The sequence below is a fragment of the Carassius gibelio genome, chromosome B15 (assembly GCF_023724105.1).
Source record: "Carassius gibelio isolate Cgi1373 ecotype wild population from Czech Republic chromosome B15, carGib1.2-hapl.c, whole genome shotgun sequence".
In the NCBI taxonomy this organism is placed as follows: Eukaryota; Metazoa; Chordata; class Actinopteri; order Cypriniformes; family Cyprinidae; genus Carassius; species Carassius gibelio.
The window spans coordinates 27,232,986-27,251,018 of NC_068410.1; the positions used below are offsets into that span (position 1 = coordinate 27,232,986).

At 36.2% G+C, this 18,033-nt stretch overlaps 1 protein-coding gene across 5 annotated transcripts in view; it reads left to right on the plus strand.

Moving 5' to 3' along the window:
• mre11a (MRE11 homolog A, double strand break repair nuclease) overlaps window positions 1-18,033 on the plus strand; it is a 320,741-nt gene that overhangs the window by 98,710 nt on the left and 203,998 nt on the right. For all 5 annotated transcript variants that reach the window (XM_052576125.1, XM_052576126.1, XM_052576122.1 and 2 more), the window contains exons 7-8: window positions 10,255-10,369; window positions 15,448-15,633. In XM_052576125.1, coding sequence (XP_052432085.1) covers window positions 10,255-10,369; window positions 15,448-15,633 — 301 coding nt within the window. The remainder of the gene's footprint in view (window positions 1-10,254; window positions 10,370-15,447; window positions 15,634-18,033) is intronic.

The following is an 18,033-nucleotide window of genomic DNA, read 5'->3' on the forward strand; positions in this document are numbered from 1 at the left end:
GGAGAACCCTCTAAGGGTATGTTTGGGGCCTGGAGAAGTTTTGTTATGCCCTGACGTTTGTGCTTTTTTCAGTGTCTTATAAATTTCAAAATGGGTAAAGTCTAATCTCACTGTAATCAGCACAAACTGGGCTATATTAATATGTGAAATGCATTTATCTACATGATTTTATTTTTGAGAAAAAAAATATTATGCCTGGTTAGTGAAAAACGAATCACTTGAATAAGGCTCTAAAACACATAAAGAACAATGGTTCCCGGGACTTTTGAGATCTGGAGCTTGTAGCCTAGAATTTTTCTTTCTAAATTGTGAAAATCATCTTGTTTACTCATTTACAGAAAAAAATATATTTATTAAAATTTTCTAAGACACTTAGTTGGTAAAAGTCATATACGAATAGGCATCAACTATCATGAATATCATTGTGATTTACACCTGAGAAGACAAAGGCCTGGATAATGAGCTGCATAATGAGCCTTTAAGTCAGCTTGTGTCACTGAGAGGTAAGAATTACAAGAAAGAATGTGAGAACAAAATAAATCTATATAATTTTATGTTTGTAGTTTATTTTGAATATATTTAATTATCCCCCAACATAATTTAATATCCACTTGGGGGAGCAGTTAAACAGTCTATTAGGAACAATCAAAGCTGACTTTCAGACTAATTTTTTTGCATCATTACTCCAGTCACACAATCCTTCAGAAATCCTTTTAACAGTCAGATTTTCTACAAAAAACATTTATTGTTGTTGTTGTTGTTATTATTATTATTATTATTATTATTAATTTTGAAAAGAGCCGAGAATATTTTTCAGGTTTTTTAGGGGGGATGAATTGAAAGAACAGCATTGTCTGTTACATTTGTTACAGTTATCTTTGTTAAATTTATATTATTTACATCAAGCTTTTGAATGGTATAGTATTGTATATTGTTATTGAAACTTCATAATATTAAGAGACTTACTCATGTTTATGATCTTTGCTGAATAAAGTGCTTCATTCTTTTTTTTCTGAGAAAATCCATTTCTCAAATCCTCAACCACATCACATCGAAGCAAACATTAAAATACTTGAACAGTCTCGCTGCTTTTTCTTCTGTGTAGGCATATTCAAGCTGCATGCTTCAGTTTGAATCTTAATAGGGTGTTTAGCACGGGGGCATGGTCTCATTAGAAGATAATGAAGTGAGACGTGAAAAACTGACATTGCGTTGTTTTCATATGGATTACTTTTCCCCAGAATATTTGTTTTTGGCGGCACTTGTTTAAAAGCAGACATGTCAAGCTTTCTATAGATATATCTCTCATGTCTCTTCATTGAATATTCACGGAGTTACAGTTCATTTTAATTACGTGTTTGTAAATGAAGATCAGCGCAGACAAGCCGCAGACAGCACACCTTGTTTGTTATCTTTATTTTATAAGTGCACAAAGTTTTGTTGTTATTATGTCTGTATATAAAAAAGTAGACCCTTTACAGATTTGATTGATGTATTGCTCTTATCTGTATGATTAAAACTGAAAGTGTAATTTAAGTTCTTTTCGGGGGTTATCAGGAAAAAATGACTCGAACGGTTATACATGTTAATCAACATTAATCAACTCCGCTTGCAGCGGCAATGGCATTCATTTGTTTCGCCTGTTGTAGTTCTGTATGAGGAATCTGGGTGGTATCACACTGGTATCACATCGTTCCAGAACTACAAGGTCCATGCGGCAGCATACAGACTTGTCAGAAGGACTTTCACAGAAACCCGCGCAAACTCCGAACATACTGTATCATACTGAGTCACTGCTTAGCTTAATAGAAATCATCCTGGCTATCACAATGGGAAAATTTACCTTTAACAATCTATGACTCGAAGACGGTGCGTTTAGTAGCTGCCTCAATCCCGTTGCTAACAATCGGTATCAAGCATTCAAACAAAAGACGCGGAAAAGCTGGTTACTCACACGCTGTGTTCGATGCTGAGAGAGAGTCGCGTATCACGGACAGTCCCTCCTGCACATGAACGAACAAATACTAATCGCAGTTTTGAAAAAACAAAAGGATGTGAAAGAGCCCAATTCGGTACCACGGAGTTCAGGTGTTCAGGGCTCACGCAGAGAAAGGCGTCTCAAAATGCTTGTACACCGAATTTGCTTCTTTTTGCTCTTGTGCCGACAAACACATACAAAATATTTTAAAAATTAACATTGTAATTTTTTTTTTTTAATGTTACAATGTTATATCATAATGTTATTGTTGTTTTACTTGCTCCTTTTATCTAATTTTACAATTACATTCATTTTGCAATCCGTCCCTTTGTGCCACCTGGTCGGTAGTTTTGCGAATGATTTTAACACGCGACTGAATTACAGTGCGGCGGCGGTACGTGCGTCGGTAAGGCCCAGATAGGCTGGCCACCTACTGTAAATAGCAAAAATAAATAAAAATGAACATACAAATTAAATTTCAAACAGGGCAAAACCCCAGCTATGGCCCTGCCTGACCAAACACCAATAACACTTGTTATTTTGGAAAGTAATGCCATAAAATAATTGTTAATTTACAATGTTACTTAAAGGTCCTGTTTTAAGCGCTTTTTTGAAGCTTTGATTGTGTTTACAATGAGCAATATAACGTGTTCATGTTTCGCGTGTAAAAAAAAGTCTTTTTCACACAATTCACTTATCTGTTTACTGCTGTTTTCACTGTCACAAAAACGGGCTGATGTCTTCCTTGTTCTATGAAGCCTCTCCTTCAGAAATACGTAACGAGTTCTGATTGGGCCAGTGGTTCCTGTGTTGTGATTCGACAGCAGCTGAGAGCAGGCTGCCCTCCTGGTAACGTGATTGGGCTAGAACGCACGTGCTGGAGATGTATTTATAATCACAGGAACATTTTTACTGACGAGATGCGCATGAAAACCGCATTCGTTTTTTTTTTGAACAGCCCTAACATCTAGTTAACAAAGCTAAACAGCGTTTCCCTTTGTGTAATAAGTTACAGAAACTGTTAAACGCACCAACTTAAATAATAAAATACACTTACCGGTTGTGGTCCATAAACAACGCCTTCTCCAGACAAAGAGGGAACTGCTCCATCTTTCAAGAATAATCTTTGTGCAAATCCAGCATTAAACTGATTGAGATTGAGAAAGTTGTCCTCAGCAAGCTGTCCTCAGCAAAATGAGCTGCACATAGTTTTACATGTGCATTATAATTTTCGGGAACCGAGTTAAACATAAATTGTAACCATTAATCTCAAAGTACAGCGTTCCTGGGAAGCCCAAACAAAGATGATTGGACTGAGAGATGAAAAAAACAGCGATTCAACAACATGGCGACAAACACAAACAGCTCTTCCTTCTTCTCCGTCGGAGTGCAACAAGGCCATGCCCCCTGTTTGTGAATTCATGCGGGCAGTGGTTAGTCAAAAAAACTGTTTTAGTGACGTTATTACTGCAGGAACTAGAGGGCTGTAGTCCAAACGGGTCGTTTTTTGTAGGCAAAAATCAAATATCTCGCTTGGCATTGAACTTTGAGCTTTAGAATTTTACAGATATTTATACTCCAACAACAACATTACACACTAACTAAAGTTTAAAACATGGAATCACGAAGAAGGGGACCTTTAGCGATTGTTAAGTGTTCCCGTGTTCTTGATACTCAAGAAAAAGGAGGCGAAGACTTAAGTTTCTTAATCTTAAGAAATAATACATAACTCTTTAAATAATAAAACTTGTTACTTTCAAAGTCAATAATAATAAAAAAAATACTTTTGTGAGGAATTTTAATGACTGAAGTTATTGTAATTCGTGTAGGTCATAAATTCCAATCCTTATAGTCATAAAAAGGTCTTAAAAAGTCTTAAATTTAAGTGAAAGTGACATTCAGCCAAGTATGGTGACCCATACTCAGAATTTGTGCTCTGCATTTAACCCATCCGAAATGCACACACACAGAGCAGTGAACACAAACACACACACTGTGAGCACACACCCGGAGCAGTGGGCAGCCATTTATGCTGCGGCGCCCGGGGAGCAGTTGGGGGTTCGATTCCTTGCTCAAGGGCACCTAAGTCGTGGTATTGAAGGTGGAGAGAAAGCTGTTCATGCACTCCCCCCACCCACAATTCCGTCCGGCCCGAGACTAGAACTCACAACCCTTCGATTGGGAGTCCAACCCTCTAACCATTAGGCCACGACCTCCCCAAAATAATTAAACCCTGCAGAAACCCTGAATAATGATGCTTAATATTCAGCTTTGTATCACAGGAATAATTACAATTTTAAAATCTATTATGAAAATTTCTTTTGAGTTTGTGTACTATTATACAATACAACATTATCACATTTAAACTCAAGTCCTCTCATTATAATCAACAAAGTGCAGAAGATGTAAAAAAAAAAAAAAAAGAGCTTTATTAGTTGACAACTTCAGTGATTTTAAATAGGTTGTGAGACATTCTGCCAAGTATGGTGACCCATACTCAGAATTCGTGCTCTGCATTTAACCCATCTAAAGTGCATACACACAGCAGTGAACACACACACCGTGAACACACACAGCTAGAGCAGTGGGAAGCCATTTGGGATACGGTGCCTTGCTCAAGGGCACTTAAGTCATGGTATTGCCGGCCCAAGACTTGAACTCACAACCCTAGGGTTAGGAGTCAAACTCTCTAACCACTAGGCCACCACTTCCCCTTAAAACTAAAAAAAAGAAAAGAAATAGTAGCTGCATTTAAATACAGTATACTAATATCAGAGTGCAAGATTTGCATGACGCTCAACATTTTTTCTTATTTGTCTACATATTTTATCTTCATTAAAAAAAATTTTTTTGGTTTTATTTTGTATAATTTAATGTAAAAAAATAATTACCTTTGTAAATATACAAAATGTGAAACTGCAATGTTATTCGCAGTCTATAGACCAATTCAGAGTAGACGTCATAGTTACGTCACCTGCTGCTGCGCGTTAAACAGTAGGTCTATATAATTTGGTCTACATAATATTCACATTTCCTGTTCAATAATGTATTGTATTAGTGTAACGATTCGACAACCAGTGAAACACAGACGAGAGATTCAATCGCAGGTATATTAAATAGAGGTGATCCAAAATCTTTGTCAAACATGCCATTGGTCAAAACCAGAATTCAGTCCAAACAAACAAAATAACAAAACAAGGAAGGGAACAGGAAGGAAAGGAATCGGAACGGGAACTCAGAATATGAGAATGAGAAATCTCGGGGAACGAGAAGAAATCTTACTATTAACATTTTTACATAACATTTATTTATTTTATCTCGCAATTTTGACTTTTTTTCCTCACAAATGCAAGTTTATATGCAAACTTTATTACTCAAAAATTGTTTGAGTTGAGTTTGTCAATTCTGAGAAAAAAAAAAAGAGCTGAGGGGAAAAGAGAATGACAAGTTGTTTTTCCTTATTAGAATTTTGAGATATAATACCGGAACTGCGAGAATAAAGTCAGAATCTTGAAATATAAAATCAAATTAACTTTTTTTATTATTCTTTTATTCCAGCTGAAAACCATTATTTTCTACCACTAGAGAGTCTCCGCACACAAAAAAACGTACTGTAAGACTATCCCACTACCTAACGCCAATTTCATTGAATAACAGTGCTTATCGCTGAGTGACAAGCTCTTGTAATATGCAATGAACATTTAGAAAATTACATCTAATCAATCTAATCAGCAATCTTTTTAAACCTAACAATTTTATACTGTATCCATGTAATTCTCTATCCGTAAAAGCTATTCGCTCCCAGATTTTCTGCAACCATGATGCTCGCACATCCTGAAAGTTTACAAACTTAAAATTGGTCTATAGCGTTTTAGAATTATTTGTACAGTAATATTTAACTTAACCTGCTTTGTATCTTTATTATTTAATGAAAAAAATATTAAACAATTTTATGAGAGTCATGCATCCATTTAATTAAACTGAGACATCGGCCGTTAGATCACTTCAATGTCAAACGTCAAATAGCCCTCAATTTGCAGGTTATGACTGCCTCTGTCATGGTTGTAGACTTGTAGATTTATTTTTAAAGCAGATCCCATACTATAACCTAAAAGAAATGTGCTCCGTTACTATTCATATTCAAGTTTTTGAGCAGCAAATTATTAATGTTCATGTATAACAGGGAATTGCCCTCGATCACTTGATTTGTTTTTTTTTCTTCTCTGAAAACACATTTTTATTCTTTAGCTTTTGGAGATTTGTAATTGTTTTTTTTTTATAGTGTAGTCCTGCTATGAACGATCTACAGCACTTTGGATCAATTTTCATACCTGCAAACTAGTCGCTTTTCGGCGAAAATCGCCGTTTTGAATTGGAAAATGTCATCCACGTGAATCGTGTAGATTCGAAGAGTTTTATAGCTTGATGATAATAGTTATTAGTTGTTCAAGCATCAAAAAACCCCTGCGTGCCTCTGTCATTGGGGGGGGGGGGGAAAGAGAGGCAGAAAAAACCATAAAGTAAGGAACTGCTTTGTATTTATTTATATTGCATTTTGTGTTCATTTAAAACTTGTTCTTTTAAAAACATTAAAAATGTTCTTTTGTGATACTGTTCTTGTATAGAAATTTTACACTAAAAGCTGTTTTGCACAGACATTCATTGCAGCCCACTTTGTTATTGTTCATTGACTTGAAGGGGCTGATGTCCTATTTGCAAAGTTTACAGTAGTAATAGTTTGTAGTATGTAGACATTTCCATTTTATTAATTATAATTTTATCTACTTTAAATATTTTTTGTTTTCTATCAAAATGTTCTTGCGTGATAGTGTTTGTAGTAAAAGCTGTTTTGCACAGAAATTCATTGCAGCCGGCTTTGTCTTTGATGTTTGATTGTATGAATAACATAAGTCAACGTAGCTTTACACACACACACACACACACACTTTGTACTAAAGGTAAATCCAAAATAGTGATGTCACTGTCTAAGCAGAGGGATTTGTGCAACCCTATGGAATATAGTCCACATTATGACAAATGAGGTAATAATCAATATTCTGTCACCTTTTTCAGTCCTTCTGAGTTTGCAGGTATGAATTTTATTGTGTTAAATGTGCTTTATAAATTAAGGTTGTTAACATTTATTTTTCCTCTGAAACACAAAAACTTTTTTTTTTTTTTATAAAATTGATAGGCCTGTTTTATTTTTTGTTATTGTCAACCCTTCTGCAGATATTGTTGCTTCTGGTTTGTGCATTGTAAATCACAGTAACTCTGCAAAATATGTTGTCTCCCAAAAACTACAAATGTGTAGAATGCATTCACAAGTCAGCACTTAAAACCTCTCAGATCTGGCAGTACAAGTTCAAATCCTAGCGCTCTGACTTATGCTAATCTATTTGCGGTATTCCTGTTGCAAAACTCACTTGTGCGCTTGTATATGGAGATGTGAGAGAGGAGAGACTGGGGCGGGGCTTTGGTGCAAATGAAAACATTTTATTGGTTAATGCCCGACCAATGAACAACGGCAGCCATCGTGACTTGCCAAGAAAGATATTTGTGTTTAACCTGTTAGCCAGCACCCCCCATTATGGGATTCAATGCTGAAAGCGCTATACCTAATTATAATTGTGACAGTTTCCTACTTCAGTGTGTTACAATTATAATTTTGGTGTCTTTGGAAAGAAGACACTTTGGGCTTTACTTTGTATCAACCAGATTTTTATCACACTTAAATATTTTTTTATTTTCTATATAAATACATGGAATGAGTCCTGGAGCAATCTAGAAAAGTAATTGGTTGAAAGCCACATGTCCCATGAATTTCTATTTCAAATCTGAATAAGATGTCATGAAAAATGAGACTCCTGCTAATATTTTTCTGAGACTATGTCTAGACCCCCACCCCCTAAATATAAGAAAATATATTTCCCAATAGTACTGAAGGCTTCTACAAACTAATTAGTCAGTAAACATACCACTGCATAGTTTTTTTTTCAATTATAAAACACTAGTCAGAAACTTAGACATCATATAAGTGATTTATTTTAGCCCTAGAAAAATACAATAAGAATAATTTGAGTAAGAATAATAAGAAAAATTAAAAAAAAAGATTTAACTTTGTTTGCCAATAAGTGCTGATGGACACTTATACAAATGGTAATAACACAAATGTGGGCTGATTTGCACTCAAACAGATGGTAATCATGCAGATACATTCACATTCAACATAAAACACATTCTCACATATAGAAAAACTGTTGAAAAATAAAACAAAGAAAGAAAAAGGCGATCGCTATAAATTCCGCCTCCATCCGATGACAGGTGTGTCAGAGCGCCAAAAAGGAGCGCCAAAATTCAAATACACTATCTTTCACCTATCTTTCATTCATTTCATTCTTTTTTCCGGTGGATCGTTTCATTATGTTTGTCAAAGTCAAAGTCACCTTTATTTATTATTGCGCTTTAAACAAAATTCATTGCGTCAAAGCAACTGAACAACATTCATTTGGAAAACAGTGTTTCAATAATGCAAAATGATAGTTAAAGGCAGTTCATCATTGAATTCAGTTATGTCATCTCTGTTCAGTTTAAATAGTGTCTGTGCATTCATTTGCAATCAAGTCAATGATATCGCTGTAGATGAAGTGACCCCAACTAAGCAAGCCAGAGGTGACAGTGGCAAGGAACGAAACTCCATCGGTGACAGAATGGAGAAAAAAACCTTGGGAAAAACCAGGTTTTTATGCAAACACGTATAAAATGCTTTAAAAACTTTAACAGAGATGAGTCTAGAGGGTATTTAATAGGTCTGCCTCCACATAAGATTTTTCTAGTTACTTTTCTAGTCATTCATTTGTCATTATTCAACTAAGATGAGGTTTATATTCAATTTGCATCTGTAATCCATAATGAGCCTTAATATATTCCATGTTTAAGGACATGCATTAAGTTTGCCACAAAGCACAGGCAGATGTAGCCTAATAATTGTGAAAGAGGATACATTTTAATAATTTATTAATAAACAAATGTTTTCTTGTCGGCTGCAAAATGAAATTCACAGTGCTGTCTCTCATCTCCACAGTATATTGTACGCGCATTTAAAGAGAAATGCAACCTTCATAGATAACAGAATGCTTTCGTTTTGAATTGATTAATTTAAAAAACATTTCAAACTTTCTGTAGATATATTTATCCTGTATGTGAGAGACCCCAATTTTAAGTTATTTTATTATCAGGAAAAAATTCAAGTGATCAAGATGGCGCCTCCAATGTCATGCATGTGCATTAATAATTTTTGCACTTGAATATGAATAATAATTCACATTTCGCATATGCATTACAAATTATAATTTTTTTACATGCAGTTATCCAAAATAAAACCAAACAAGATTTATAATGAAGATAAAATATGTAGACAAATAAGAATAAATACTGCTTGTGCACTTAGCATCACTCGCGCTGCGCAAATCTTGCACTCTGATATTTTAAAGAATATTATACACTCCTGCATTTAAATGTGGCTGCAATTTATTATTATTTAGAATCCCTTTAAAATCACTGAAATTTTCAGTTAATAAAGCTCATTGTGTGCAATTAATAAAGCTCATTTTACATTGTGTGTATTTTGCTGATAATAATGAGAGAACTTGATTTTAAACCTGAGGACATTTTATTAAACTGCACATTTTTCTAACATAAAGAAAATAATTTATAAAACACGCAACAATTTCTTAATCAGTGTACAGACAAATATCTTTTCCCCAGAAAGTTATCGGTCAACATAAAGGACAGGTAACGAATAACAAAGTGGTGTGTGACAAAAATGCATCTTGTTTTACAGAAGGAAATTTTTTATATAAATTAAAATATAGGCCTAATATGGGAGAATATTGACATTTTGCATATTAATCCATGTAGCCTAGCTCACAAAAATATGCTTAATTACGTGTTTCTAAATGAAGATCACGCAGACCAAGGCAGCAGACAGCGCACCCTGTTTGTTTTCTTTATTTTAGAAATGGACAAAGTTTTGTTGTTATTATGTGTGTAGACAAATAAAAGTAGACCCTTTACAGATTTGATTGATGTCATTACTCTAATCTGTATGATCAAAACTGAAAGTGTATTTTAAGTTATTTTCTGGGTTATCAGGAGACGATGCCACAAAACGCGTATCTGTGTTTGTTGACTCATTGACACATTGTTTTGACCTTTAAGTAGGGTTTAAGAATTTTGCAGTACATTATAAAGAATCAAGTGTTATGTGCTTTTAGGTTCCATTCCAGATGAGAGACTCTACCGGATGTTCACCAATAACCAGGTGACCATGCTTCGTCCCAAGGAGGATGAAGATGGCTGGTTCAACTTATTTGTCATCCATCAAAACAGGTTCAGGAATGCTTTAAGAATTACATTTTTCAAAATTATTGATGTTAAACTGTGTGGACTACTGTGTAGCGCCATTATTAGGGCCCTCGCCCTAAATTTTATTTACTTTTTATTTCTTAATTTCTTTCCTTATTATTCCTTGATGAAACTGTTGGTCCTGTTTAATTTGCGTAATCAAATTATTTTTCAGATATAAGCCCTTTTTTTCCCTTTTTTTTATTGGACAGTTGCTAAGTAATCTATATCTTATACTAAGCTTAATTAAACTTTATGCATGGAAACAACAGGCTATTGTGAGAATGCAAACAAAGACAAACACCGTTCATACATTGGGGAAAATATTTATGTGATCCCCTGCTGATTTTGTAAGTTTTTCTTACAAAGAAATGAAGGGTCTGTAATTTTTATGGTTGGTACAGAATATAAAAAAATAATAATAATAAAACACATGGCATCTGTGTCAAAGAGTTTTGAGAATTACACAAATATTAATTTTCACAAATGACAATTTGCATATACTCCAGAATGTTATGACGAGTGATCAGATAAATTCTTCTTTGCCATGAAAATTAATTAACTTGCTCCCAAAAACATTTCCACTGCATTTCAGCCCTGCCACAAAAGAACAAGCTGACATGTCAGTGATTCTCTCATTAACACAGGTGAGAGTGTTCAGGAGGACAATGTTAGAGATCACTCTGTCATGCTGATCGAGTTAGAATAAAAGACTGGAAGCTTTAAAATTGGGGTAGTACTTGAAATCATTGTTCTTCTACTGTTATCTGCAAGGATGCACGTGCAGTTATCATCGTTTCACTCAAAAATGGATTAAAAGGCAAGGATAATGCACTTTTACATCTTGTTTAGACACTGAAACCCCTTATCTTCCAGGCCAGCCCGTAACACCCCTTCTGCACCTTGGTTATCTGATGTTCTTTTCTTCACTCTCTGAGGCAGAAGTCTCTAAATTCATCCGTTCTAATCACCCTACTACTTGCCCACTTGATCCTATTCCATCTCATCTCCTTCAAGCCATTTCTCCTGCAGTTGTACCTAGACTCACTCACATCATCAACACATCCCTCCACATTGGTGTTTTTCCCTCATCATTTAGACTGGCTCATATAACTCCACTACTTAAGAAACTCCCCCAAACCCATCTCTTTTAGAGAACTACAGACCAGTTTCCTTTTTTCCTTACATTGCAAAAACACTTGAACGAGCGGTGTTCAACCAAGTCTCTACATTTCTCACACACAACAACCTCCTTGACAGCAACCAGTCTGGCTTCAGAAGTGGACATTCAACTGATACTGCCTTGCTCTCAGTTGTTGAAGCTCTAAGACTGGCAAGAGCGGAATTAAAATATTCAGTACTTATCCTGATCTGTCCGCTGCTTTTGACACGGTTAACCAGCAGATCCTCCTATCAACCCTACTGGCAAAAGGCATCTCAGGAACCACACTTCAATGTTTTGAGTCTTAACTATCAGATAGTTCCTTCAAAGTATCTTGGAGAGGTGAGGTGTCCAAGTCACAACATCTAACTACTGGGGTGCCTCAGGGCTCAGTTCTTGGACCACTTCTCTTCTCTGTCTACATGGCATCATTAGGTTCTGTCATTCAGAAACATGGCTTTTCATATCACTGCTATGCTGATGAAACTCAACTCTACCTCTCATTCCATCCTGATGATCCGACGGTAGCTATTCGCATCTCAGCTTGTCTAACAGACATTTCTTGCTGGATGATGGACCATCACCTGGACCATCACTGGCTCTGCACCCATTTACCTAAATTTGTTACTTCAGACTTATTTGCCCTCTAGAAGCTTGCGTTCTGTAAGTGAACGTCGCTTGATTGTGACATCCCAAAAAAAAACAAAGTCACTTTTTTATGGAGCTTTAAATTATATGTTCCCGCCTGGTGGAATAATCTCCCCAACTCAATCCGAGCAGCTGAGTAATTAGCCATCTTCAAGAATCGGCTGAAAACACATGCCTTCCATCTTTATTTGACCCTCAAACTTTAACACTCACCATTCTAATTCTATTCTTAAAAAAAAAATCAAACCACCTTTCCAATCTTTTGTATTCTATTTTCGTTTCATTTATTATGCAAGTGTGTGTGTAAAGACCTCTAACACTAGCTTGCTCTATTCTTTTTTTTATTCTATCCGTTTTCTTTTTATTATATTATTTAAAAACCCATGCTAAGTGTACTGTGTTAACCTAACAGAGACTTGTTATAGCACTTATATATCCTTGCTCTTTTTTTTTTTTTTGATTGCTTCCACTGTAAATGTAAAAATGTAATAAATGTTTCAAAACAAAGGGAAGTATATATCCGTATCGACATTGGCTATCGGCCAAAATGTTTGGAAAAATATTGGATATAGACAAAAATCTAATATTGTGATTCCCTACTATGATGCAGTGGTTTTCAGTTTGCATAACATAAATGCATTTTCAGTAGGGATGCACCGGTTGACCGGCCATAAATCGGAACCGGACTGTTTTTGCTTAAAATACGCGATCGGCAATCAGCCGGTTTTTGATCTTTTTCCGGACGATTTTTCCGGAAGTTCACCCATGTGCACTGACTACATTGTAATCATTCGCTATCATGTCATTTGTGTGGAAGTATTTTGCGAAATCTGTGCGCAGGACACTGGCAGCGGTTCAGCACTGGAAGCGCAGAGCTACACAGATCTTAGGTCTTAGGCACAGATAGCAGGAAGCGAACAGCCGACTGCACAAAATAAGAGTCCCTTTTCACAGCTGCGCGAGCTAACTGTTCCTGTTCGCGCCCTGTGAAAGGATGTTCAGCTCAACTTCTCGCGTGTTGGATGAGAAATGAAACGGACTAAACTGTGACAAAACTGACTTTTTTTTTTGTGAAGTAGAACTTGCAGACACGTTTGTAAACGTCAGTTCTGTATCTGAATATTATTTTTATTTTACCTTAAAATTACATTGACTTAATTTGATTTAAAAATCACCTGCTGTAGCACACTGAAAAAGTGTTTCATTCATCCAATTAAAAATATTTTAGGGTAATGATTCACATCTATATATTGTTTAACTGGAGACAATAGTTATTTATTTTTCATTAGCTCAAGTAAAAAAAGATAGATGTGAATCATTACCCTATTTTTTTTTTAATTGGATGAATGAAACACTTTGCATCTTTGTTTTATTCGCACCAACATTATTTGATTTTAACATTTTGGAATAATGTATTTTTATAGCATACTTTTATTTAGTCTCACTAGTAAAGACTTTTTTTAAATTTGAAACCAAATTTAAAAACTAAAATACTGAATGCTGATTAAGGAACATCTTATTGAATGTGTGTTGTGTTGTTTGGATTGTAGAAATATGCACTTATTGCCTTCACATGATTACAGTTAATCTTTTCTTTTAAGGCCAGTTCTATGTATTTCAACCCAATTCAAAAACAAAAGCTAAATGCTGATGTCTGTACCATCTATGTTTGTATTAAATGTAGTCTACTTACTGAGCAGTTACTGCCGTTAATTTCAGATGGTTTCAGTTATTGTTTTCAATAGCCAAAAGCCAGTTTGGCCTATTAAATGCAAAATAAACATCTTGTTTATGCACACTTTCCTTCATGTTTGTTTCTTAAAGATAAAAAAAGAAAAGAAATCGGTATCGGAATCGGCCAGTTTGCTTGTAAAAAAAATCGGTATCGGAATCGGCCATGAAAAATCATGTTCGTGCATCCCTAATTTTCAGTAAACATAGACATGGTCATTGGGCTAATTTTTGATTTGAACATTGGGCTAGTTTTGTTACGAAAATCTAGCAAACCTGAAGTCTGCTAATAGAGAGGAAGCTATGAGATCTTGCTTTGTGGTTTAAGGATGATCATGTGAAAGGTGAGGGATCAGCCCCAAACTACACAGGAGGAGCTTGTTAATGATCTTAAGGCATTTGGGATCACATTCATCAAGCAAAACATTGGTAACGCACTACAACGTAATGGACTGAAATCCTGCACCACCCGCAAGGTCCCCCTGGTCAAGAAGCCACATTTAAAATTTGCCAAAGAATATCAAAATGATTCAGAAAAGGTTTGGGAGAAAATGCTGGGGTCAGATGAGACCGGAATTGAACTCTTTGGCATTAACTTGACTCGCCGTGTTTGGAGGGCGAGAAAATCTGATTATGACCCCAAGAACACCATCCCTACAGTCAAATCACGGAGGTGGAAACATTATGCTTTTGGACTGTTTTTCTGGGAAGGGTACAGGACAACTTCACTGCATTGAGGGGCGAATGGATGGGGCCATGTACTGTAAAATCCTGGATGAGAACCTCCTGCCCTCAGCCAGAACACTGAAGATTGGTCATGGATGGGATGGATCTTCCAGCATGACAATGACCTGAAACATACTGCCAAGGCAACAAAGGAGTGGCTTAAGAAAAAGCAAACTCTCCAGACCTCAATCCTATAGAAAATATGTAGAGGGAGCTGAAACTTTTGGTTGCCAAACGACAGCCAAGATTCCTTAAGGATTTATAGAGGAACTGTAAAGAGGAGTGTATAAAAATCACTCCTGACGTGTGCAAACCTGATAATCAATTGCAAAAAACATCTTACCTCTGTGCTTGCCAACAAGGGTTTCTGCACAAAGTAATTTTTTGCTTCGGGAAGAAATACTTATTTCACTCACTGAAATGCAAAGCAGTTTTTAACTTTTACATAATTTTCTTTTTTTTTTTTTAGAGAGGTTGTATTCTGTCTCTATACATTAAAATAAACCTACCATAAACCGTACAGACCCTTAATTTCGTTGTGGGTATTAAATAAATATTTTCCCCTTTGTAGATGCTTGTCATTTTCAGGTCACTAATTATTTGTACACAATACACATTGTTTTAAAGCAGTTGTACATGTTCACATTTAGTGATTTAGAGCTAAGTGACAAGATTTGCTATATTGTGGTAAAGTGGTACTATATGTATGTATTCAGGTAAAAAGTACACTTAAAAATAATATATAGTTTCTTTTCAGATAAAATTTATTTGCATTAATTATGTCTGTTTTTTGTAGGAGTAAGCATGGGGCGACAAACTACATCCCTGAACAGTTTTTGGATGATTTCCTAGATTTGGTGGTTTGGGGTCATGAGCATGAGTGTAAAATTGCTCCAGTCCGTAACGAACAGCAGCTCTTCTATGTCACACAACCCGGCAGCTCCGTCATCACCTCGCTGTCACCAGGAGAGGCAGTCAAAAAGTTAGTGTGCCTGCACTAATATGCCATATGTATGCATACACAGTTCCACTAGGGATGAAAATTCTCTCACACTTTTCATACTCTCAACAAGAATGTTGATGTTGGCAGATCAGCATCACCTGTCAATTCGATCTGTACTGCATGGAGGACATGCTGTTGAGGCAGGGAAAGTCCTCAGAGAATGGAGGCTACACCCCCAGACTGTAAATGTGATATGGAGTGTATTCAGGCAGGCGGAAGTTAAACCTCTAACATCGTAAAAAAAAATGAAAACTGTAACAAATGTAAACTCCAGCAAGAACAAAGACCTATAGACCTTTATCTGTTATTGAAGTGTAATAATGGGAATGTTGAATAATCTTGTCATATACAAATTCCCCATAGTGTCAGATAGCTTTACACTAGGGGTGCTCCGATCACGATCGGCCGATTAATTCCATCAGGTGCGTGATTTCACATAGAGCAGCTGTTACTACACAGAGCCGTTGTTAACTGAGAAGATGCTCCAAAAAACGCTGAAAATGAAGTGGATTTGCGCATCTTCTCTATTAACAACCGCTCTGTGTAGTAACAGCTGCTCTATGTGAAATCACGCACCTGATGGAATTAACCGCTGATTAGAGAACCGGCTTTACTGACGAGATGCGCATAACGATCGGCCGATCGTGATCGGAGCACCCCTACTTTACACAAAGTCAAGGGACCAATCAACTATTTTCAAAGGCTTGATTGTGTATATGGGGTGCACTGTAACGTGTTCATGCTTCATTAAAAAAAAAAAGTCAAATTATCTTTGGCATATTTTGTTTAATCCACACCAGTTTACACTATTAACTTCCAGATTCAGTGAAGCCCATCCTTTAGAAAAACGTAATGGGCTCAGAATGGTTAGATGGCCCAGTGTGTTCTGATTTGCTAACTGCCTAGTTCTCATTCTCCAGAAATGTACCATTATGGGTAGTTGCATTATTTGCACCTTATTAATGCAGCCTAAAAATCCTTTAACGGATTTGGATATTAGAAGCACTGTAAGGGAAACAGGTCAATTTAGCTCAAAGGGAATCATTTAAGATTTTAAAGGGAATTTGAACAAAATCACTGTTTCACGGCTGGTCACGGAGACGCCCTGCGATTCAGTGAACGAGCCGTTTAACATCAAATCTGCGCTGGATACTAATATCCAAACTATAGTGAAAAACTATCAATTAGCACAGTAACAAGATCGGCAGTTTAAGACATTAACTTGTAAGCACAAGATACTTCTCTTTTCAATATGAATAAGGCTTTATTAGATAAATCTAAGACATATAAACTAATCTAACACATAAGCGCATACACTCACACATTCATACAAGTTGCAGGAAGATCGAAAGTTAGGGAAAGATGAGTTTAAGAGAATGGAAATATGGAATCCCAAGTTTACAGCAATACGTTAAATTGCATAGACATGAACAACCATCAATCACGTAATTAGCGCTCGCATTGAGTTCCTCAATGAGGTTAAAATTATATTAGATACACCAGTAAAGGTCACAGTCTGGAGGTAAAGTTACTTGCATCTCCTGTGAAGAAGGAGCCTCTGTGAAAGGGCTATCCCGAGGTCGCTGATTGGCTGGAAGTTCAGTAGTGGCTGAAGTGACGTCTTGGGAAGCCCGTGGTTGTTGGGCGTTGGCTGAAGGTGCAGAGTCGTGTGCGCTGGTCGAAGTTGAACGGGCACCCGAGGTCAGGCGTCGGAGACTTGACGTTACAAAACTTAACTCAGAACACGAAACTCTCAAATGGAAAAGAAAAGAAATAAAGTTTGACGAGACTAGGTTGTGTTCCTTCTCATCGTGGCTAAGTAGCAGCAGGCGTGCAGGCTGAAGCTGTGGTGTATTTTGCCGTTTTTCTCCAAAGAATCGAACTCAGTCAGGGATTTTTCTCTCAGAAGAAAATACTTTATTTTAAGCAAAACAAAGCCAAGAGCCCCTTGCAAGGAGATCTCCCGAATGCTATTTGGTTTCTCATTATATACCCTATTCAGGGCGTTTCCAAATAGTCAGTCTTTTCCTTATGCTTGCAATTTTGATTCCTCCCTAGAGAGGAGAGGCCCCTACTTGTATTGGTATAACGAAAGGCCCTTTCTGTATGTCTGACCATATGTTTCTCATCAGTTCTGAACATTCCAGCACGTAAGCATATTCCTTTCTATCCATTACCTATAGGATTATAATGGAAGAACAACTAGCAACAAAAATGGCTAGATTCAAATTGATTATTCTTGATTAAAATCTTACTAATAAAAATCTTCCACATATTCTCCCCTTTGAGACTTAATAAGTCTCACATTTGATTATTCTTATCCAGAGTGCTACTCCACAATCCAGTCATATTAGTTACACTACCTATTGGCTAAATAAG